This window comes from Propithecus coquereli, unplaced genomic scaffold (assembly GCF_000956105.1).
Source record: "Propithecus coquereli isolate 6110/MARCELLA unplaced genomic scaffold, Pcoq_1.0 Scaffold27, whole genome shotgun sequence".
Taxonomy (NCBI): Eukaryota; Metazoa; Chordata; class Mammalia; order Primates; family Indriidae; genus Propithecus; species Propithecus coquereli.
Genome location: NW_012148285.1, coordinates 11,272,648 through 11,297,405, shown reverse-complemented (window position 1 = coordinate 11,297,405; position 24,758 = coordinate 11,272,648). Strand labels below are relative to the sequence as shown.

At 39.9% G+C, this 24,758-nt stretch overlaps 1 protein-coding gene across 1 annotated transcript in view; it reads left to right on the top strand.

The window, feature by feature from the left end:
• Positions 1-1,887: 1,887 nt before the first annotated feature.
• The window catches only part of PARN (poly(A)-specific ribonuclease), a 146,961-nt gene continuing 124,090 nt past the window's right edge, over positions 1,888-24,758 (top strand). Inside the window, exons 1-12 of the mRNA XM_012647546.1 lie at positions 1,888-1,932; positions 2,369-2,446; positions 3,786-3,865; positions 4,367-4,434; positions 4,519-4,600; positions 8,951-9,011; positions 13,840-14,005; positions 14,691-14,756; positions 15,823-15,861; positions 16,971-17,013; positions 18,034-18,114; positions 20,875-20,931. Coding sequence (XP_012503000.1) covers positions 1,914-1,932; positions 2,369-2,446; positions 3,786-3,865; positions 4,367-4,434; positions 4,519-4,600; positions 8,951-9,011; positions 13,840-14,005; positions 14,691-14,756; positions 15,823-15,861; positions 16,971-17,013; positions 18,034-18,114; positions 20,875-20,931 — 840 coding nt within the window. The 5' untranslated portion in view covers positions 1,888-1,913. The remainder of the gene's footprint in view (positions 1,933-2,368; positions 2,447-3,785; positions 3,866-4,366; positions 4,435-4,518; positions 4,601-8,950; positions 9,012-13,839; positions 14,006-14,690; positions 14,757-15,822; positions 15,862-16,970; positions 17,014-18,033; positions 18,115-20,874; positions 20,932-24,758) is intronic.

Sequence of the window (24,758 nt, the reverse complement as noted above, 5' to 3'; positions counted from 1 at the left end):
GTGTGTGTGTGTGTGTGTGTGTTTCCCCTGCGACCGAAGGTGTGTGTGTGTGTGTGTGTGTTTCCCCTGCGACCGAAGGTGTGTGTGTGTGTGTGTGTGTGTGTGTGTGTGTGTGTGTGTTTCCCCTGGGATGCTGTTTCTGTATCTGGAGGATACAACTTTGCCCAGAAATTAAAGTAATATTATAAGACCGCACTGTACTCACCAGTTTGGTTTTTTTTTTTTTTTTAGCATTCACATTTTGTGCAGAAAATCACAGGACCGTGGCTAAAAAGTACCATTTGTTAAGAAGCATCTATCGGTCGGGAGACGCCTGTAATCCAAACACTTTGGGAGGCTGAGGATGAGAGAATCGCTTGAGCCGAGGCATTCGAGACCAGCCTGAGCAACATAGCGAAACCCTCATCTCTACAAAAGATTAAAAAAAAAAAAAATAGCCGGGCGTGGTGGCTCGTGCCTGTAGTCCTAGCTACTGGGGAAGCTGAGAATGACTTGAGGCCAGGAGTTTAAGGTTGCAGTGAGCTGTGATGAGGCCACTGCACTCTAGTTCTGGAGACAGACTGACAATCTGCCTCAAGAAAAAAAAAATCAGAATTAAAATGGCTTTATCACCACGTTTTTTTCCCCCAGCAGGTTGATCTTTTGAGAACTCATGCTGATTATCTGTTTTAAATCTCTGGCCTGGAGATTGCTAAAGTGCTAATTTGAGATGACGTTTTCTTTTCTACCTATCAAATTGGCCAAGATTAAAAATATTGGTAATCGTTTTACCAATCTCCCTGCTAGCCCAGGCAGTGTATGAACTCAAGTTTCTGGAGGATGATCTGGTAATAAGAATAAGCATTTTTTAAAGTTGTGGTAGAAGATACATAAAATTTACCATTTTAACCATTTTTAAGTATACAATTCAGTGGCGTTAAGTATGTTTATATAGTTGGACAACCATCACCACTATGCATCTCCAGGACTTTTTCATCTCACCAAAGTGTAACTCCATTCCCCTTAAACACTTTCTGTACAAATTTATTTATACTGTACTTTACACTTCACATGCATTATCACCACCGATCCTCAATACAACCCCAGGAAATTGAGATTTAGGAAGGCTTAATACTGTTCTGGAGCTAAATAGCTGAGCTAGCCTTTGATAACAGGTCTTCCGACCAACTTCATAATCTTTTATGAAAGACCAAGGTGAATTCATTCACTCAACCCATACTTACTGAGCGTCTACTACGTGTCAGCCCCGTGCTAGGCTTTGGGTATCAACAACAACCCCAAACCAACATACAGGTCCTTTAGGGCAAGACCTCACAAGTTGCGCTCGCCATAGTATTCCCAGTGGCTAGTGCAGTAGATAAAGGTCTCAGCTTTGCTTTTCCTGCTCACTAGGTAACAACCCCCATTATTCTCCATTACAGCACCCTGCTCTTTTTCTTCGTAGCAATTATCATGTCTTCAAATGGCAAGTTTGATTCTCGCCTGAGCTTCCCCTCTTACCCCAAGTTTAAGCTACGATGGAGCAGGGACCATGTCCTCCTGTTCATCATTGTATCCCTCGCCCTATCAGAGTGGCCAGCACATAATAGGAACCCAGTAAATATTTGCTGATCAACTGACGTCAGGACATACATATTTCTTCTAAAGTGAACACCCGCACAAATTAGGCCACGCCTTGGGCACCTCGATAACCACGCCCCTCCTCTGTCCCAGAGAGGAGTGAAAGGAGCCAAGCTTTGGCCCCGCCCCCGACGCTGACGCAAGCGCTATCGCAAGCACAGCGGGCGCGCGCTGTTTCCGGAAGTCGCCGCCGCCGTGTCCGCTGCTGCTGCGTCCGCTGCCGCCGCGGAACTCTGCGAGTGGAACGGCCGAGGCTGGCCCGGGCGGGGCCGGGGTTCCGGCCACACTGCAGAATGGAGATAATCAGGAGCAGTGCGTGTCCGCCGTGCACCTCCCCGCGTCCCCAGCCCTCCACCCAGGCCCGCTAGGCCCAGACCACGGCCGGCCTGTTTGGCTATGCCGGGGGCTGAGGCAGCGCCTCAGGGCTTTGGCCCTTGCTTAAGCCCGTGTGCCTCTTTGGGCCTTTTCTCATTGCCGACCGTGCACCCTTGGGGACCTTGTCCTCGTCCGGCCCAGGCACCATGCGGGCCTTGCCGCTTTCCGGGCAGTGCACCCCTCGGGGCTTGTCCTGCTCTGGCCCCTCACCCCTCCGGGAGTTGACACCGTGCGGCCCGTGCACACCTCTGGGACTTGGCCCCTCCGGCCTTCGGCCTCAGCAACTCCTCGGCCCACCTTCCCTCTCCCCTTATAAGCCAATGGGCAGGAATTCAGGCCACTGGTTCTGAGCCTCTTCTCGGTTTCTCCGCAGATTTTAAGAGTAATCTTCACAAAGTGTACCAGGCCATAGAGGAGGCAGACTTCTTCGCCATCGATGGGGAGTTTTCAGGTATCCCTTCTCTGCAATCTCAGGGCTAGCACCAGCAATGCATAGCCAGGGCTCTTGCAGTCCCCCAGCCTCCGACTTCTCATGCCTGATGGCGGCTCCTCACTGTTTGTAGCATTGGGCGGGTTGCACAAGTCTCAACATTTCCCCTTAAACGTTTCAAAAGCACGGAAAAGATGAAGAGATGCGATGGATTTGTTATTGCTTTTTGAGGACTGCAGATGGAGATTATGGTTTTGGTGCTGCTTAGAACAGTCTGACATGCACATGGAGGAAAGCATGCGGAGCAGGGTCAGGCTTTTTTTTTTTCTTTGTGATAAAGTATATATATGATAAAATTTATCATTTTAATCATTTTTAAGTGGTTTTACAGTTCAGTGGCATTAAGTACACTCACATTGCAGTGCTACCATCACCATCCATCTGTAGAGCTGTTTCATCTTCCCAAACTGAAACTCCATACACATTGAACTCTCCATTCCTCCCTTCTTGAATCCTCTGGCAACCACCATTTGTCTTTATGAATTCGACTACTCTAGATCCACGTACATGGAATCATTAAATATTTGTCCTTCGGTAACTGGCTAGAGTCAGACTTTTACAGGTAAATGAGGATATTCCCTTATCCATCAGGGGAAGTGTTCATTGCCTACCCAGGCAAGTGTGTTAGTGTGTGTTATACTTTACCAGTGCTTACAATTGCAGGATTTTTTCTTTTTCCTTTTTTTGGGGGGGAGCACAGCCTAATTTTTAAATTGTTAACATCAGTATGAATTGTTTACTCCCTTTGGTATAAGTATCCACTTTTGCTATGTGATTTTACATGTTTAAAAAATCCTAGCTCTTTCTAAAGGAATCCATGTTGGGGTAAATGTGGTCATTGGCTTTACATATACAGTTTCTAGTTGGAGTCAATTCCTTAGGAGGCTAAAGTAATTTTTTTCTTGAAAAATACTGTTATAGCTGTTACTCCAAGCTGTTGACCAAGACTGGTACTCTAGAAATAATATGCTTAAGGATTCATTGATGTCTAATTACACATTAATCCTTTAGAAAGCAGCACAACTTATTCAGGCATATAGGTTTTCTTAAATGATTGCTTTAAAACCCATTTTAGACACTGGAACTGCCCATTCTCAAGTTGAAACATTCATATCTCCAAATTCATTATTAGAGAGTTTAGCTTGGTGACCAGTGAAATTAAGGCTAATTTTGAAAAAGTGAAATGGGGGAACTTCCAGTTAATCTTAATTCATGTTGTGAAATTATGGAGGCATTGAGTGGTTGACTGACATTTTTACATTTATTAGTAAGTTAAAAACTTTTTTTTCTTAACATCTAGGAATCAGTGATGGACCTTCAGTCACTGCATTAACAAATGGTTTTGACACTCCTGAAGAAAGGTATCAGAAGCTTAAAAAGGTAAGTGGATATGCTGGAAAATCTTTTTCTTTCTCATGTTGATCTTCTTTATGTTAAATTATAGAGAAATATAATTATTAAACTTGCATGTTAAGGTTTTCTAAGTGCAGCACCTCTTCTCAAACCCCGCCACAAAGTGATATTTTAGTGATATTTAAAACAGCAAAAATAATTGTTTGCTGGAAAACATTTTGGGATAAGTTTAGTATTTTCAATGTTGATTTGATTTATAGGAAATAAGATGTGACTATTTTAATCACTTGGAAAATAGGCCTGATATGATACTCTGGATGATGGATAGGTACTTAACTGGGAAAAAATATTAAGAAATGCATATAAATTTATAATGCTTCTGATAACATAATCTGTAATCTGTTCTACTCGGAAGCATTCTGCCAAAGTCAAGTTGAGTAATTCAGAAAGCTCACCTGTTTGAGAATACTTTTGCTCACGTCGAACATGCCGCACTATCGTGACAGATGTTTTATTTCCCTTTTCCAGCATTCCATGGACTTTTTGCTGTTTCAGTTTGGCCTTTGCACTTTTAAGTATGACTACACAGATGCAAAGTAGGTTGTTCTGACAAATGGTGGGAATTATTTTGTTGTGGCATGATGTAACCCCCTAAGTCTCCTTTTATTTTATTTTCCCAGGTATATAATGAAGTCATTTAACTTCTATGTTTTCCCAAAACCCTTCAATAGATCGTCACCAGATGTCAAGTTTGTTTGTCAGGTTAGTAGCATAATTGAGCTTTTATGGATTGCTGATGAGGCAGCGTGGAAATATGGAATCTGAATTGCCTTTAGGGTTTGGTTCTACCACTAATTTGGGGCTTTGGACAAATCGTTTCACCTCTCTGACCTTTGGTTTTGGGATTATAAATTAACGATACTGTAATCTTACCCTTTGCTTCAGAATAAGGAATAAGATGTCAAGACAGATGGAAATCAGAACATGAGCTTTATTGTTAATAAAGCTGAAGTTGAGAACATGACTTTCTAACTCTATTTGGGATTTTTAATATATTACCCCCAAATTGAACTTACACGTCAGGACTTGCAGGCTTCTCCCTATCCCATTCTCCATGCACCCACTCCAAGGGTAGAGCTTTATATACAGGAAGAGCAGAGTATATGTGTATCCTGTCCACAAAGAGAGAGCCCAGAAGGGGCTAAACTACTGCACTCAGTTCCTTTTCCCAAGCTCACCAATTAGGAAAGAGAAGGTAGGAAACAATCACTATTTCCACTTTAGAAGGAGAGGGCTTACTTTTTAGGCCAAGGTAAGGATACAGGGAGCTTGCTGCTTAGAATATTCCCTCCAGGGTTGTTGTAGCTGACAACACTGAGTGGTAGACACTCAGTAAATATCAGTTTTCCCTTTCTGCCTTCTTGATTATCTGTTGTAATGGATAAGGAGATAGTTAATAAGTGGTATGAGTGTATGGATGGATATGTGATTAAAGATAGTGTAATCTTTTCTCCCTAATAATCTTGCTTCCTATCTTCTCTCCTAGTAGCAACATGAGTCCATTTGAGTCTTGCCATCTTTCCTTTCTCTTGCAAATAAGTGGTAATGCAATTATGAAAGCCTGGAGGGAAAGCTTTTAAGTCATTGAGTCATGTCAAATTCTTTCTGAAATAAGGCAGGATATAAACAAATGAAATCGAGAGTTATGCCTGGGTGCAAAAGAGAAAGGGTGAAGGTAACTTTAATCTTGTAGCCATTTTCTTAAGTTAGCAAGTAAACCATAGTCGACATTTCCTTCACCCTACAGTCAACAGCTCTTTACCAATCAACCAGTATTTGTACATTTTCATTGAGAAATATTTTTGAGCAGGCTCAGTTTGGAAATTTGTGTGGATATAGTTTTCTAGCAGTACCAGGAACAGAGAATTACTTAAAAAGTGGGTTCCATGGCTTTCGTCGGGGGTGGTCTAGTCTGGAAAAGCAAAGGCAGAGAAAAGGTTTAGACTCTAACCTAGTGAGTTGTATGGATAAGGTAAATGTGTCTTTGGATTTTCTTCCTTCTGTCTTTCATTTAAGGTGTTTTTTTGTTTTGTTTAAAATTCTATTGTTGCTGCAGAGTTGCCATCTCACAAGGGAGTTAGGTTCTAGAGGCAACAAGTAGGATAAGAATTGTTTCAAGGTCACTCTCAAAAAGCTCTTATCACCCTTAAAGCATGTAGGATTTGAGGGTAAAGCAACTTAATATGTTCTTTGAAAAATAAGTATCTATACACACAGTGAGATGCTCAAATGCTAGGCAGGATGTGGAGAGGTGGGCTGACAGAACCGCACATAAACCCAGGGAATGTTCTCATTGAGTAGAATGGCAGGCAGAATAGCATGGCATTTACATAGCTTTTGTTTCTCCTTTTTCTTTTCTTCGTCCTTTTTCCGGCTGAGCATCTATATAATTCATGAAAGGTGATACATACATGGTTGTGAAACATCAAAACATTACTGCTGCATATAGAGTGACAGACGAGTTTCTTTTCTTACAACCTTTTCCCATGCAACTTCTGCCCAAAACTCCATGTTTTCTAGCTTTTATGTACATGTATATGTATTCCTATGTGTCTGCACACAATATTGTCATTTTTCATTAATATAAATGGAATTCTAATATTCAAATTTTATATAACTTGCATTTTCCATTTCACAGAATGTCTTTGTATTTCATAATATAGATACATGTAATTGTTTAGTCAGTTTCTTAGTTGGCATTTAGAGGCTTTCCAATGCTTATCAACAATGCTACAGTCATCATCCGTGTGCAGTATATCTTTTTGTATATCTAGGAATTTTTCTGCAGGATAGACTTCCTAGAAGGGGCATTGTTGAGTCATAGAACATGTGCATTTAAAATTTTGGTAGATGCCTTAAATTGTCCTCCCAAATAACCTGTGCTTATGTCTTGAATCTTGAAAATGTTACATTTAGGACAAATCAAAGGTATTGGATAGTAAATTACAAATAGGTTTAGTTCAAAAGTTTTTTTGTTTTTTTTTTACATTGTAGTAAAATATACGTAACATAAAATTTACCATTCTTTAAAATTTATTAAAATTTTTTTTAGAGACAGGGTCTTGCTTTGTCACCTAGGCTTGGAATGCAGTGGTACAATCATAGCTCACTATAACTTCTAACTCCTGGGCTCAAGTCATCTTCCTGTCTTAGCCTCCCGAATAGCGGGGCTGCAGGTACATGCCCGCATAGCCAGCTAATTTTTTATTTTTCTCAGAGATGGGATCTTGCTGTGTTGCTCAGGCTGGTCTTGAACTCCTGCCCTCAAGTTATCCTCCTGCCTTGGCCTTCCAAAGTGCTGGGATTACAGGCATGAGCCACTGCACCCAGTTTAAATGTATAGTTCAGTGGCATTAAGTGCATTCACATTGTACAACTCAAAGAGTATTGTTTGATTAGAAAATAAATTGCTTCAAAGAAGGAATAGATGAATCTTTGACTCCGAGTTTAATGGGATAAGGGAAAGTAGGGTGTTTTGGAGACTAGTACAAGGACAGAAATGCCTTTTCAGAATCTATGTTTAGGTGCCTCTGTCAGAGATGAAATTTTTAGGTGGGCAGAATTGTAAGAACATTCAGGAGTGGTAGACAGGAGGCTGGTAGACCAAGCCAAAAGACATTGAGTCTTGGTTTAGGACAGTATAAAAAAAGAAGTGGGGGTGGGGGAAAGTTGCTTGTTTAAAGTATAGAAAACCTGAACTTAATGGAAAGTGATTTGCATGTACCCCAGTTTGTGTGTGTGTATATGCCTATTATGGTATGATTGTCTTTTTTATCCCACCATGTTTAAAAAAGGATTTGTGTTGGCTAACAAAGATACATACTATATTTACCTTTTATCATACGATTTAAAAAAAAATAAGTAAATGAGAAATTGAAAGACAAGACAAATGATATTACTATGGTATGAATATAACACAGAATTTATGCCAAAGGAAGTCTCAGTTGTTTGTCTCTGAGCTTCCTAGCAGCAAAGAAAAGAGGGAAACACACAGTCAGTTCTGTGGTCCATAGGATTAAAATTATGTAGGGCTCAGGATTAGTATTAATATAGCTTTTCCCAGAATAGAGACCTCAGAACATTTACCCTTGGAATGTAAAGAAGTCATGACTATAGAAAACTGTGGTTCTAATCACATCTCTGAAGTGAACACTGTGGCGAATTTAATGGCAATGTTCGGTATAATGTCCCTTGATCTACACTGGTGGTATAATGTCAAAGTACAGCTCAGTAAAGGGACCAGATGAAAATGGTTCAGGTGTGCAGCCTGCCGGTGTTCTGACTTAACCCAAGAAGAGAATTAGAGTACAGTAATTAGCTACAGTAATACTGCCTCTCTTTAGTCAGTTTGAGTAAGAACTTTATGATTTTGCCATGCTTGTGTACCACCTGTAGTATTGTTTACTTGAGATTTTTATTTAAATTTACTTTTATGTTTCTGCTCATCCTAGGTTTGAGATACGTTCATTTAGTAAGGCTTGTTACTAGGAACTTTTCTTTCTTGATCTTGGACATTAAGAACATCCAGTTAAGATTTTGGGGCCAGACGTAGTGGCTCATTCCTATACTCCTAACACTTTGGGAGGCTGAGGCTGGAGGATTGCCTGAGGTCAGGAGTTCGAGACCAGCTTGAGCAAGAGTTTCTTCTCTACAAAGAAGAAAAATTAGCCAGACATGGTGGCACGTGCCTGCAGTCTCAGGTACTCAGGAGGCTGAGGCAGGAGGATCACTGGAGCCCAGGAGTTGAGGTTGCAGTGAGCTATGATGACACTACTGTATTCTAGCTGGGGCAACGCAAGACCCTGTCTCAAAAACAAAAAACAAACACCCCTTCCCCCACATACACACACACCACAACAAAAGGAGAATAGCCCAGATATTTTAAGTAAATGAATGGATCATCTGTGGAGCAGAAATCCCTCGTCTTCTGACCTTTGGCATGTCCCTTCCTTGCCTGATTGCCTTGTTTACCTCCCCAAGTTACTTCTCTGCTTCCGTTCATGTATCTGCCACTAACGTCTCCGAAATATGTTCTGTTTATTCTTGTTTCAGAGCTCCAGCATTGACTTTCTTGCAAGCCAGGGATTTGATTTTAATAAAGTTTTTCGCAATGGTAAGATTATATGTGACTTATTTTACAGTTTATAAACCTTCTAAATGTCCTTGGGAAGTAAATCTGGATTTGGTCAAGAACTATCATTAACAACCTGTTGGTTTTATTTTCATAAAAGAAGAGAAATAGCCAGATTGGAGTATGCCTCACTCTCGTTGTTTTGTAATCACAAACCTTGGAATATTTTAGTCACAACTGAATCAGGACTCCCAGGCCACCGATTATTACCAAGACTTATCCCCATGCTGTTGTTGATAATCTCTAAATCTGACCTAGACCCTCATTTCTCTTTGTTATCTAATCTTTCCATTCAGGCTCTGTAAATGCCGCACTCCTTTCTTTTGGCAGTCTTCTCTGAAGTTCTTTGACTTCCTTCTCTGAAAGTGGACCAAGTGACTCCTCTTGTTACTCTTCCCCCTGTCAGCCTTCTCCAAGGCAGGTGGTTTTACCTGTCACTCTTCTCTGTCTCTGGCCACACCATGCTAGGTATCCTCCTTGCTTCACTGTGCCGCTTCCAAAGCACCTGAATTCCTTCTTCTATGGGAGCCACCATTCTTCTCAGGGGTGTGTCACCCAGCTCTACCACCCTCTCTTTGCTGACTTCACCAGCAGCCTTGGCTTTGGCTCATTGTCATTCTCTCCATTCCCACCCCTGTCCTCATTCTGGGAGACCCCAGCATCCACAAGGACGACAGCAAATGCTCTGTCTGTCCTTGACCAGGCAGTCCACAGTCTTTGCTTCTGTCTCCCTTTAATCCTCCACACCCTTGGCAGCGTTATGGGCCTTGTCACTAACTGCACATCTAACTTACCGTCTGTGGTGTTTCTCTCTTTGAGAGCACTGCCTCTCCCCCTTCTCGTTCACTGACTCTAGTACCTCGCTTCAGCAATCTGCTGACTTCCGTTGCATTTTCACTGTCCATTACCTTCCCGTCTTCTACCTTGACTTTCCTCCTTATCCACGTGGTTCCTCACTATCCTTCCTTCCTTCCCTTGCTTCTCTCTCCCTCCATGGTACTTGCCTAGCAAAGTCCCCATCGTGGTGGAATCTGACCGTCCACCTTCTGTTTCTGAGCATCTGAATATTGCTGGAAAACATGACACACCTGGGCTAATTTGTCACTCCAAGTTCATGAGCACAAGCTTCAAATAAGCACTCAGTTGTGCTCAAAAATCTTACTCTTCTGACCTAGGATTACCTTTCCCACTCTCAAAGATGTCTCTTTTAACTACCGATTTCTCCAAGCTCCCCACCCCAGCTCATGCCCATGCTTCTCCAATGAAAATGGAAGCCAGCAGAGAAGAAGGGCTTCGTGTTCTTACCACCAGATCCACAAGTCTGTCCTAAGTCAACCTCGCTTTTTTGCCTCCCTCTGTTGCAGTGGAAGAACAGTCCATGCACCTGTCAAAGGATAGTCCGTCTACCTTGTCAGGCACGAGCTTTACCAGTTTCCCCCTCTTTCTCCTGAATTACTGTTTTCCTTTCTCTCCTAGCTCATTGCCATCAGCCTTTATAAAATGTGCTGCTACTACAGAACTTCTTAACCCAGTCCGCAGGCACCCTTTCCTACTCCCCATAGACAGAATTCAGGAGTCTGTGAACTTGAGAAGGAAAACATTTATGTCTGTATTTTTTCTTACCTTGAGCTGAAATTTAGCAGTTTCTTCCATTATGAATGTAGGCAACAACCCCAGCAGTAGTAGTGAGCAGTATCTGGGACCGTGTTATCAGCAGAAATCCCAGGGATCTTCAAATGACATTTTAGTTGTTAATAGATATCTTGAGTATTGTTTATGTTTATTAGTACTTTGAAATTATCACAGTTATTTTACTTGCCACCAGATCTTGTCATTTAATCTGTTGATCAAGAAGCCGATATACTGTATCACAGATATTTAAAATTATTCTTTTATAACTATGTTAACATCATTAACTTCCTTTATAATCTTGTATGTATATATATATATTTTTTTGCATTTAAAAACATTGTTCTGAGGGAGGAGTCTGTAGGCTTCACCAGAGGCACTAGAAGGCTAAGCACGCCTGTAGGAATATCTCCTACAATAACCCAAACCAAGTACAAACCAAACCCTCTCGCTGGATTCCACATCTCCTTCCCCTTTCTACCAAGTGATGCTCCCACTCAGAGAAAGTTCCTTGATCAAGTGGCATGCTTTCACCGTTTCTTCTTCTTCTCTTCCAGTTTTTTCTTCACCCTGCTCCAGCTGGGCTTCCTTCCACACCCCTCTGCTGATGCTGTGCTGGCTGCCTTCACCAGGGTCTCAAGTCCAGCGCATCCCTCTTTGCCCTCATCTTGCTCTACTTTTTGGTAGAATTCAACCCAGTTGGTTGCCCCCTCTGGCTTCCAGCGCATTTTGTGCTTCTGGTTTTCCTCCTGCTTCACTCTTGGTTCTCCATGTCCTGATTGGCTCTTTCTCATCTTGCCAGCTTCTAAATATTACTTTCCCTAGCTGGTCTCATATATGCCATGGGTCTATTTTACTATTATTATTTTTTTTTTTTTTTTCTGGAGACAGGGTCTCGCTCTGTTGCCTGGGTAGAGTGCAGTGTCACCATCATAGCTCACTGCAACCTCAAACTCCTGGGCTTAAGCAATCCTCCCGCCTCAGCCTCCCAAGTAGCTGGGACTGCAGTCACATGCCACCACGCCTGGCTAATTTTTAAATTTTTTGTAAAGATGAAGCCTCGCCGTGTTGTCTAGGCTGGTCTCGAACTTCTGGCCTCAGACGATCCTCCTGCCTCAACCTCCCAAAGTGCTAGGATTACAGGTGTGAGCCACCGTACTCACCTTTAAATTTTTATTTTGAAATAATTTCAGACTTATATAAGTGTTGCAAAAAAAATACCACAAAGAGTTTGTGCATACCTTCCCTCCAGTTCCCCAAATGCTAACAGTGTACTACATTGGCCTTGTCATCTTTATATACATACATCATACTTTTTTTTTGTGAACCGTTTTAGACTAAGTTGCATCTGCCACCCCTTTTCCCCCAACTACTTGTGTGTATTTCCTAAAAACAAGGATGATCTCTACTACAGTACTGTTAACCTAATTTACAAACCTTATGTAAGTTTTGCCACTTGAAGCAAGAGAGGAAAAAATGTTCCCCTGATCCAGATGCAATCCAGGATCACATGTTGCATTTAGTTGTCATTTCTTTACTCTTTCTAAATCCAGAAATGCTTCTCAGTCCGTTCGTGTTTTTTAATACCTTTACGTTTTTGAATGTGGAAGTTAGTTATTTTGTAGAATGCCATCTCTTTGGCCTTATCTGATGTTTCCTCAAACCCGTCCATATGCACTTACTCATTTGGCAGGAATACCATAGATGCGAGTGCGTGTCCTTCTCAGTGCGTCATATTGGGAGGCGCATGATGTCAGTCGGTCCCATTGCCGATGATGTTAACTTGGATCGCTTTTTTTGCCAGTTAGTTTTAGCATCCATTGATGATTCTTGTTTCAAACAGTTTGTTGACAGATGGTGGTTTTCTAATTTCATTATTCTTTCTACAAATTCCTTGGTGTCCCATGGCTTTTAATATCACCCATATCCCAGTGATAACTAAATTTTTTGTCTCAACACCTTTCTCTTGAGCTATAGGCTTATATTTGCAACTCTGTATGTGTATATCCTTAGATGATGTAATATATCCAAAGATAGCTTTGGATTTCCACCCCTTGGACTCCCAAACCTATTCTCCTGCTAGTTTTCCTTACCTCAGTTCGTGGCCCTACCATCTTTCCAGTTGCTTAAACCAAATAGCTAGGTATCCTTCTTGATTGTGCCTTTGTCTTTATTCCTCACCCCTATTACATCAGTAAATTTTATCTCTTCTGTCTCGAAAATCACTCTCCCCATGTATCCTGCCATCTCAGTTGTCTAAGCCTAGGTCACAAATAGTGGCCTACAGCTGGCTGCCTATTATGTAATAAAATATTATTGGAACACAGCTGTGCCCACACATGTGTGTGTTGTGAATGACTGCTTCTGTGCTACAGTGGCAGGGTTGTGTATTGCGACAGAGATCCCCATGTGGCCCACAAGCCTAAAGCGTTTATTATCTAAAGCATTAAGAAAAGTTTGCTGACCTCTAATCTGAGTTGTCTTCTCTTGCCTGGACAGTTGCTCCTAGCTAGTCTCCCCATTTCCATTTTCATGGTAGTTAACATGACCTTTCAAACATGAAGCTTATAATGTAATAATCTTGCTTAAAACCTTGTAATGGCGTCCATTTGCTCTTAGAGTAAAATAAATTTCTTATCATGGGCAGTAAGGGCTAGCTGATATAATCTTGCTCCATTCTTTTCCAACCTGATGTCATACCCTTCCCCTTTTGCTCACTGTGTTCTAGCCACACCAGCTTCCTTGTGTTCCTGCAGTAGTCCAAGCCATTTCCATCCTGTGGACATTTATACTTGTTTCCCCGCCTGACATACTAGCTAGCTCTTTACACATCTGACTTGTTCTGATCCTTCCAGTTCTCCCTCACAGCGGCCTTTTCTGATCATCTTGTCAGAAGTAGTTCCCTTCGCTACAGAGCAGGATGCATCTGTTTGTTCACTGTTAGTTCCCTAGTGCCTAATAAAATGAAAGCCCTGAGTAAATTATTTGAAAGAACAATGAATGAATGAATGAACGAACACATTTCAAAATCACTTGCCTTTTCTGTTGATTTTTTGAGATGTAGGTAAATATGATACATCTTTCCTGAGTAATTTAGACTCTTTGGTGTGTTAAAAGATTTTTTTTTTTTAATTTTAAACAGTTACTTCTGCTAATGCATTCTTTTTAAAATTATGTTTAGGAATTCCATATTTAAATCAGGAAGAAGAAAGGCAGTTAAGAGAGCAGTATGACGAAAAACGTTCACAGGCCAATGGTGCAGGAGCTCTGGCGTATGTATCTCCTAACACTTCAAAATGTCCTGTGACGATTCCTGAGGATCAGAAGAAGTTTATTGACCAAGTGGTGTAAGTTCCTAAACTAAGACCAAATGTGCCTTTCATAATGTGTATTGGGGAGGGACTCACATCTGTGTTTCAAACCTGTGCTACACATACGTAGTATGTTGTGAGTGCAGGATTTAATTGTGGCGTATCTGAATTTGTGCAAAAGCAGCAAATTGTAAATAGAGTTCCATGTATTGTATTTGGACTTGCTACATGTCACTAGGCAAGAGACCTCAGCAAGTGGGCAGACCTGCAAGCGCTGAAGGCCTGACAGCCACTGTCCCGACTCCCTGAAGGCAGAGGAGTGGATCAGACCCATCCAGACTGCAACATGTCCACGTTTATTTCTCTCACAGTGAAGTTTCTGACAAGTAGATGTGCCATGGGAAGAGTACCTGGTCTTGCTTAATGTAGTTGTCATTGTAACTGCTTACTAGAGAAGTAAGAAATTAAATTACTTGTATTGACGAATCCTTGAGAAGTTGTCACTAATTCATTAATAACATTAATCCCTTCCAAAAGAATATCCAAAATAAAGCATTTTTTAAAAAGTCTTTTGAACTAAAAAGTTATGGCATGATTTGGTAGAATTACATTGTCATCATATGTTCTTATATTTAGACTGCTTTTGGGTATGATTATTCTGTTGGTTGATGATTTTATTCCCTAAAAGTACTGATGGTCGTGGTCTATTCTAATTCCTCAGAGAGAAAATAGAAGATTTATTACAAAGCGAAGAAAGCAAGAATTTGGATTTAGAGCCATGTACCGGGTTAGTTGTCCTGAACGTTTTCAAATGTTCTTTTTTTGGAAAGGTAGATGATTTCTGGTATTTGATGCATTTGATCTTTTAAAAAAACCTTTATAAATAGTCCTTTTATTATAGGTTTGTTATCAAGATTTAAGCACTAACTTTAGCATTACACAGTGAAGGTGATTGTGTATTGAGACGCTGAATGAATGCTTTGTCCTGTACCTGTAGAGGAGAAAAGCTGTGCGACTTTGACTTTAAGTTATTCCCAAGAATGGCAGAATTCCTTTGGCTTTGAGACGTGCTTAGTACATGAAGGCTTCAGAAGATAAGAATCCACTGCCAGTCTACTTCTATTTTTTTAATTTCTCTTTGCAGTAAAAAAAAAAAAAAAAATCAGCATTTCAAAGAGTCAGGAACTTGAACATCTTTTTTTCGTTTTACTTTCTGATGAGCTTCACAAGAGTGTTTTAATGCATCTGTCTACTTTAAACTCTCTTTATGCAGCCGCAGGAAGTAATATTTTGATTAGACAAGAACTTCTACCTGTTCTATAAGAGCAATGTAACAATATTAAAGAAAGTTTTGAAAAGACAAGTGATGAGGAATCCTCCTACCTCAGACATCCTGCCTATTTTCTTTTCTTTTCTTTTCTATTTTTGGTGAGATAAGATCTCACTTTGTCACCCAGACTGGAGTGCAGTGGCCTCATCATAGCTCACTGCAAACTCTAACTCCTGGGTTCAAGCAGTCCTCCTGCCTCAGCCTCCCGGGTAGCTGGGACTACAGGTGTGCACCACTACACCTGGCTAATTTTTCTGTCTTTTGTAGAGATGAGGTCTCTGTGTTACTCAGGCTGATCTCAAACTCCTGGCCTTAAGCGATCTTCTTGCCTCGGCCTCCCAAAGTACTAGGATTTCAAGCATAAACCACTGTACCCGGCCCATCCTGCCCATTTTCGTTTGCATATTACCTGTCAGTTCTAATGAAGTCTCTTTTTAAAATTGAATCTTTCCCTACCAATGCTTGGTAAGTTAGGATTTACTTTTAATGAGCCAAAATTAATACCTTTTCTTTTGTTTTTTAGGTTCCAAAGAAAATTAATTTATCAGACTTTGAGCTGGAAGTAAGTATTTATATAGCATGTGAGAGCTCTGTGAGGGACCCAGGATTTAAAAACTAAATATAATCTTTTAGCTCTCATTTCCTTTTTGAAATTCTGCAGTTCTTGGTGATTTGACCATACCAAGTGCCCATAGTTTCTTAAGTTTAATACCCACTTATTTTATTTTTCTTTATCTCTTTTTAATAGATGCTTTAAAGCCTTTTAAAATTTAATTATCACATGGCCTCATACATTAAGCTCCAGCTATGTATTGTGTTTGTTCTTTGGAGATATATGATAAAGATTTGATTTTAAGACCTAGGAAATACTCAGGTGAATGCTTTTTCTAAAGCAGGGGTTCTTAACTTGGGGTTAGACTTTGGATGGATTTCAGATCTGTGAATCCCCTGAAATAACATCCAAAATTTTGTATGTATGTTTTTCCCAGGATGTTTCCCTTAGCTTCATTGTATTTGCAAGTGGGTCTCTAACTTAAAAATTGAACATGGCATTAGACAGATGGACATTTGCATTTGCCTTAGGGGTCCTTGTTCTTCTATTGGAATCCACTGGCGACATTTGTACGGGGAATATACTTTGAACAGAAGAGGACAAGGCCATTATGTAGTTTTCCCAGGCTCCTTTGCTGTCATGTTATCCTTGCAGCTTAACTCCAGGTGCATTCCAGATCCCTCTCCTTCTCGGCTGATGCAAAATACCATCCCAAATTACAGCAAAGTTGGCCATCTCAAACCTCCCCTTCGTATGCCCCTGGCGATCTAAAAATTCAAAATTTCAGTTAGGAAATAGACATTATATTTGGAAACAACATGTGACTGTGTGGTAAAGAGTTGACTGTATTATGAGTTACAAGACATTTTAGAAAATGTCCATGTCCTCAAAATATTAATTTCAAATTAGATACCTTCCTATGTGGTTAAGGCACCATGTAGCAACTGAAATGTTATGAAACAGGCTTACTATAAAGTCTTCATTGTAGTGATAATTATTTCATATTTAATAAAATTTATTTCACTTAGTTTATAGCTAGATAGTTGCTTTTAAAATACTTTAGATTTTAGCTGTCATTGACTCATCTACTGATACCATGTTTTCCTTCTTTTCTTTAGGTATCCCAAAGGCATTCATGTTGAGACTTTAGAAACTGAAAAGGTAACCCCAAGAATTATCCAGGGCTAACATTAAACAGCCAATAATACATCTATGTGTTGAGAGTCAGAATTTACACCTTGGCTCTGCTACTTATAAGCTGGGTGACCTTGGGCAAGTCTCTTAACCTCTCTGAGCCTCATTTTCCTTGGCTGAGCATGATAATGATGATTTATAACCATCTCTCAGCTTTTCTATGGTAACCCCATGGGTAAATGGAAGTGAACATGATTTGTAAACTTGAAAGTATGCAAATGTTAGTTCATAGTTTTACTATGTCAGAAAGCTGTAATGCTATGCATGAACAAAATGGTTTTGTTATGTGGTCAGGTAAAATTAAATTAGAATCTGGGTCCTAAACATAAACATAGCCATTTTCATGTATTCCCAGGGTGCACGGATAGAACCGTGATGCATAAGAGGTGGTTAGTGGTGGGTTCCTTTTGCAGAACTCTTGAGTTTTAGAATTTGGTTGTTGCTTATAAGTCAGATATCCAAATAGAGATTAAATAAATTAAAAACAATCTTGCTGGAAGATAAACCTCAAACTTTGACATAGCAAGTTTCGTGTTGTGTTTAATGGTCACAAAATGCAATATGTGAGAGAGCCTTAGTTATCTGGCACATTACCTGAAAGTCCAGGGTTTTTCTCTTATGCTGTTAAAATATATAGAAATTTTACTTTAGAACTAGTTATTTAGAAATTTGTGTTCAAATGCAGCATAACTTTTTAGTATTTGCCACAGAAAATGTCTTTTTCTCACAGTCTGTTGATATTTTCAACTGATGTCTGTTGGGGTGATTTAATAAACCATGGGAAAATGGCATGGAAATAGAGAGGCAAAATTTTGGTTTATAATGCATCAACTTAGCTTTGTTGGCATTTCAAAATACTTTATGTTGTGTTTGGTCCATGAAAGGCTGTGCAGTGATAAGAATTATAACTTGTAATGGTAGCAGAATCCTGAATTTTTTGGGTCAAGCTGCTTCCAGAAAATTGTATACCTGCTTTATGTCTTTTAGAAGGAACGATATATAGTTATCAGCAAAGTAGATGAAGAAGAACGCAAAAGAAGAGAGCAAGAGAAACATGCTAAAGAACAGGTAATTGGGCTATGTAAATTTCCTTTGAGTGAGAAGTGGAACATAGATACTGATTCATTCCTGTCTCTGTATTTCTAGCGTATGTGTTGGATTTAATTTAATGAATAGTTTTCTACCATGGAAGAATTGAATTGGTAAAAATAAAAATAAAAAAAACCACCTAGACTAGAATAAGGAGAAGTTAAGTCTAAGCATTAGGCATAGCCAACACATTAAATCTCATGTCATGGTTGACCAGTGTCCACTTGGATGAAACAGTCTTGAAAGGAGTATTCTTGATTATCATTCAGCTTATATCTCACTAGCATCACTGCCCATTAACTAATATTGCCATGTCTAACTTTATGGTTAATTACTAGTTTTCCTAAAACAAAGTTCAGAGCGTGTGATCTGACAGATTGGGGTGACATGCTCAAATCTGCATTGTTGGAACATCATCCCCCTGGTTGCTGTTTGAAGAATGGTTTCTTGTAAGACTTGGAGGCAGGAGGCCAGTTCAGCTGTGGAGTAACCTAGCTAAGAGATATTGGTGACCTGGAATAGGATAATTGGTAGTAGTGTGGATGGAATCTGGAGATATTTGGAAGGTAGAATCTGTGGAATTTGTGATTGGATGTGGATATGGAAGGGGAAGGGCGAGGAAGGATGACACTCAAGCCAGCTTGCACGGCTGGGTAGATTGTGGTCGGTTCACTTAGATGGGGTTGGCCGTAGTGACATTGGTGAGGGAAAGAATGGAGGAGGCAGGAGTGGTTTTGGGTGTGGATGGATGTCAAGCTCACACATATGTAAGGCAGGGCCACTCTTGACTGCCTCAGCCAGTAAAGATACAACGAGCCACTTTCAGATTTAAAGAGCTCATTATCCACACGGAGAAAGGAAGATTAGCAGAAGATGCCAGCTGCCTGTGGTCCTTATCCCACATACCAAAAAGGACAACATGGAAACAAGAGGGGCCAGATGACTGCAACTTGAGTTGTGGGATATCCCATTACTAGAGAACCAGTTCTAGACCGTAGCTCTTTCTGAGGGGCTGAGGCAGAAAGCCCCATAGCTCCTCAGAACCCATGACAGCCTCCTAGGAGTGCTAGCGAAGTGGGTGGGAGATGGCCTCCTAGCAGCTCCTTATACTTCTCTGCCTCCCACCCTTTCCTCCTGAGGTCATCCACCAAGACACACTGGTCTGTGGCCAAGGCGCAGAGTAGCACCTTGTAGTGCCTTACATGTATGGCCTATTTGGAAACGTGCAAGGTTGCCAGGACACCATGGCAAGACTGTCCCCCTGCAGTGGAAGTAGATGTTACCTTTTGTTTTTGACCTGATGAGGTTTTAGGTGTCTTTTGGACATCTAAGGGTACATGTCCTGTCAACAGATTTGTCAGTCTTGAGCACAGGAACAAGGTGAGGGCTAGACATGACTGTCATTGGCAGAGTTATCGGGACTGGATCCAAGCACACACATTCCTCCAGTGTGTGAGGAATGAGGAAAGGACCTAGGGTAGAATCCTGAGGACACCAGCATTTAAAGATAGGCAAAAGTAAGAGAAAAGTACCAGGAGATTATTGTGACAGACAGCCAAGGGAAGAGAGTGTTTGAAGAAAGGGGTGTCCCACAGTGTCACATGCTCTTGAGAGGCAAGGGTGAGGATGAAAATATGGCCATTGGATTTAGCCTTGGGAGTTGTTTGTTTGCTGTTTTAAAAATATACTTTAAATCTTTAATTGTAAAATACATATAACAAAATTTATCATCTTAATTATTAATATTTGCAAGTGTACAGTTGAGTGGCTTTCACATTTGTTGTGCAAATCATCACCACCATCCATCTCCATGGGTGCTGTGAATATGGTGTGTACATACCTGAGTCCCTACTTTCAATTCTTTTGAGTACATGTTCTTAGAAGTGGAATTGCTAGATGATACCGTAATTCTTTTCTTGAGGAACCTCCATTACTGTTTAACTTAGCAGCTGCACCATTTTACATTCCCACCAAAAGTGCACAAGGTTTCCAGTTTCTCTGCATCCTTGTTAGCCTTAGGATTAGTTTTAAGGAGGTCAGCAACTTCAGCGATGGTGAAGCCAGAGGGCAGAGGGCTGGGAGCACAGCTGGAGCCAGTGCGTAGAGAGAAGTCTTTCAAGCAAATCAGCTGTCATGAGATGAGAAGGAGTGGTTGTTGGATGCAGCTAAGAGCTAAGGAAGGGTTTTCAAGATGGGAGAGACATTGAGGCTATTTAACCACTGTTCAAAAGAAAATAGGAGAGAAGAAGGTGAGTGGGGATGAGTCTCAGAGAGCTGTGCTCTAAAAATTTTGTAAAAAATGCATTTGTCAAAGAAAAAGATCAGGAATTACGAGAATACTTGATCTGTCAGCTGCTGTTTCCTTAGACATGCATTATTGAGTTTAGCCAGCAGGTGGCAACTTTTTAAAGTTTGTGTTTTTAAGACACCTTGATAGATTTGGAAATTTGAACAAATTATCTGAAGTGATGGGTAAATCCTCGGCACAGTTATTTCAGTAACAAATGAATAATATCCTGGTTACTTATTCTACTTTCTAAAACAGAGGGAAGGAATGTACATAGGTCATTTTAGATGAAGTTGTTTGGGATGATAGGTGCAAAGCAAAGTCCATGAAACTAAAGCTATCTAACTTCATACAAAATTTCTGGGTTTTTTGTTTTTTTGGCTGTTTTTCTAGTCCATTCAATTAAGGAATATATGCGCATCAATAGTGGGCTTTTTTTAATTTTCCATTAGGAGGAACTGAATGATGCTGTTGGATTTTCTAGAGTCATTCATGCTATTGCTAATTCGGTAAGTGAACCACTTTTTCGCTAGATCGCTGAATGTAATATTTAAGGTGAAATATCTAATTATCATTGCAGATGAATCATATGCTCTAATTTCGATTTAAAAAGATTTTTTTTTTCCTCCGTAAGACAATTGGGAACATTTGCTCTAATTTAGAATGTTTACCTGGTGTGGAGGAAGAAGTTAGAACTTCATCAAGATAGATTGTTGTTATAATGCACTTGATGAGAGACATCATAATTGTTGTATTATATTCAAACCATTTTTCAGAAATCCTTGCTCGTAAAATGCACAGGAATATTATACTATGATGTCCTTATATGGCTACATGAAACCAACATTTATTATCCTCAAAACTAGTAATCAGTAGAATAAGAAATTAAAGGATAAGGGGAGAAACAATCAGATATGTGACTGAAGGTATTTTGTTCTCTAAGTAGAAGAATCCAAAGGATGTGGAGTTCTGCATAAACATTATTGAATCTTATATCTAATAGCCTTAATAATGTTTGATAAGTTTTAAAAATATATTGGCCATTTATATATAGAGGGTTCTATGATATATATGACAGACGTTCTTCCTTGCTTTGTGGATCCTTTCTGAAAAGAGGCATCCACATTTTGCATAGGTGAATTGGGTGGTGTTGCTGGTGGTTTTAGGCAGACAGCTGCTTAAATGCTAATTGCCTGGAGTCTGAGACTTTCTTTTCCTTGAGCAGTTGGCCCTGGGAGAAGGAATCATCTTGTTCCTTAGATGCTGAGCTTTGCTTCAGGGAAGCTTTAAGGCCATAGAGACCCTCTCAGAGTTCCAGGGGCAGGATTGTAAACACAGGGGCGCTGGAGGGGAGGCACACCCTGTCCTCGTTTTGGGGATAAACAGAGGTTATAGAGTCTTGTCAAAGAAGATTGGCTCACCAGAAACTGTCTCGCTGAAGTGAGGTAATCAGAGTGGAATAGAAAGTTGGATTAACCTGGAGAGAAACAAAGATCTAAACCTCTTCATCAGTGGCTGAGGTCACAGATATCCAGAAAAGCGGAGATGAGCTTCTGGTTACATTTGCTTACGTTGTGCACTCTTAGCCAGCAGACTCACATAAGTGGTTGGTTTGACTGAAGCTGTCCCTAAAATGCAGAGACATGAGACATCAGTTGGCTTTGAGCTCTCTTGTAGCCATCATGATGGTTTAGTTAGCTTTTCCAAGATTGAGACGTTTGTTTGCCTTGTACAAATTCAGATACCATAGCTTGCTCTGCCTCTGTTTGCTCTTCTCTGACATCTTTATTCACAGAATAATTCTTGCTATGTTGCTGACCATTGGGTAGTTAACATCCCAAATCATACTATGAAAAAAGCTCTATTTATTAGTAATTCAGACATTTGAAATTTATAAGTCACCTTAAAAATAATATAGTTAATCTCTGCAAAGCCAGTAAACACTCTTATTTATATCGCACCAGATTGTTTTCCAGTTAGTAAATCTGTTTTCTATGATTTTGAAAATTTTTTTAATACTAATTTTACACTCACAAAAAAGTTGCTAAAATAGTGCAGAGTTTCCATGTATCCCTTACCCAACTACCCCTAATGTTGACATTTTACATAACCATTGTACAGTTATCAGAACCAAGAAATTAACAATGGTATAAAATTATGAGGTAAACTGAAGACCTTATTTTAATTTCACCAGTTTTTCCCCTAAATCCTTTTTCTCTTCATGATTCTATCCAGAATCCCACATTGCATTCATTTATTTCTCCTTAGTCTCCTCCAGACTGTAACAGTCTGTCTGTGTTTCATAACCTGGATACTTTTGACAAGTATTGATTCTTAGTCCAATGTCCCTCAATTGAGATTTGTCTGATACTTTCTCATAATTAACTGAGGATATATGGTTTTGGCAAGAATACCACAGGAATGAGGGTTCATGATGTTGACTGTGGTCACTTGGTTGAGGTGATGTCTGCTGCATTTGTGTTCTGTGAAGTTACTATTTTTCCTTTGTAGTTAATAAAATGTCTTGGGAGGATACTTTGAGACCATGAAAATCCTATTTTTCCTCAAATTTGTGCCCACTAATGTTAGCATCTCTCAGTGGACCTTGCCTGCAGGGTTGTTACTGTGATATTCTGATGGCGAGTTTATGCCCCCCTCTCTTTCTACTCTTGTTCTTGAAGTTCTTCTATGACTGAGAGCTTTTCCTTTTCTCTGTTTAATCACTTTTTATGTATATGAGTATAGACTCAGCAATATTTATTTTATTCTACAGATTATAATCTGGTGTTTTTATTTATATTATTTCATTGCTCAGGTTTTACCACCTGTGGCCATTGGAGTTCCTTTGGCTTGGCTCCTGTGTCCTTTGAACAAGCTCCCATCATTTTCTGAACACTTTATTACTTTCTAGAATTACGAGGTATTCCAGGCTCATCTTGTATTTTTCCCTGACTCAGCTGTGGAAACAATGACTTCTCCAAGGAGCTCTCGTTCCTTTTATTAGAGAGCAGTATTTAGAAACCAAGATCTGGCCCCAGGTTACTATTATGATGTCTTTGCTTCTAGCCCTCTCACTGGACAGAGCTAAGAATGGTATTTATGTATACCCATGCATATACGCATACAGCTATACTTCTGTGTGTGTGTATGGGCATATATATGCATGTGTATATACGCATAATATATTCGTGCCTTTAAACTGGTAGCTCAGATTCCAGTACAATACCACAGGTTTTATTTTTAGATTACTCTTTTCTTATTTGTAAGTTCTTTCTCAACAGTGAGAAATCCAGTTCTTATTATCTACATTATATATATTTGTTGAAACCTGGTGTACATATAGTTTCAGAACTACTAACCCATAGCTTGTGAGAAGTACATTTACTGACTAAATTATAGCATTTATGTGCAGTTGTTTGTGTCTTTAACCTTACAGCCTCTAGTCGTGATGCTGTTTTCCATGTTAGTTTTTTTCCTCCCAGTCTCCTTCGGTGTGGTTGTGGTATTCATTTATAGTACAGTTAGGTTCATTTATTAGTGTTTGTATTACATTTTAGGTTTTCTACACCTTTTCTGTGGTTTCAGTCAATGCTCACTGTTTTAGCTTTGGATAGGTATTCAGAATGTACACAAACACTGAGCCAAAAGGACAGCTTGTCTGTTAGATTTGGGAGATTCTGTATAGCAGCAGTCCCCAACCTTTTTGGCACCAGGGACTGTTTTCATCGAAGACAGTTTTTCCATGTACTGGAGTTGGGAGGCTGGGGATGGTTTCAGGATGATTCAAGTGCATTACATTTATTGTGCATTTTATTTCTATTATTACATTGTAATATATAATGAAATAATTATACAATTCACCATAGGCTGGGGACCCCTGCTACTATACAGGATTAGTTATTTCAGAGACTTATGTTTTAGTTCTATGAGTCAAGTGGTGTTACACTGACAGTCCATTGGGACATAGTAAAAGCTCCACTGTAGTGACCTGATGCTTTATGTTAAAAATGATGTCACCTGGCTAGCTAAATCTAAGTTGATGTTCTATTTTGATAGTTTAATTTTTATCTAAATGGAATAATTTGTTGCACATACTCTGTGAGACTGACTCATTGCCCACGGTGCCAAGAGGGCTGCCAGCACATACATTGTATTTCAGTTGGTCGAAAAGCAATGAATTTAAATGCATATATATTTAAGAACGTGCCCCATGAATTTTCACATAGATGATCTAGGAAATGAAAATTCATTCTGCTTAATATAGTTAGAAATTAGTTATTTTTACATTTTAGCATTGTTATAAATGTGTCTTTTAAGATAAGTGGGTTGTTTTAAA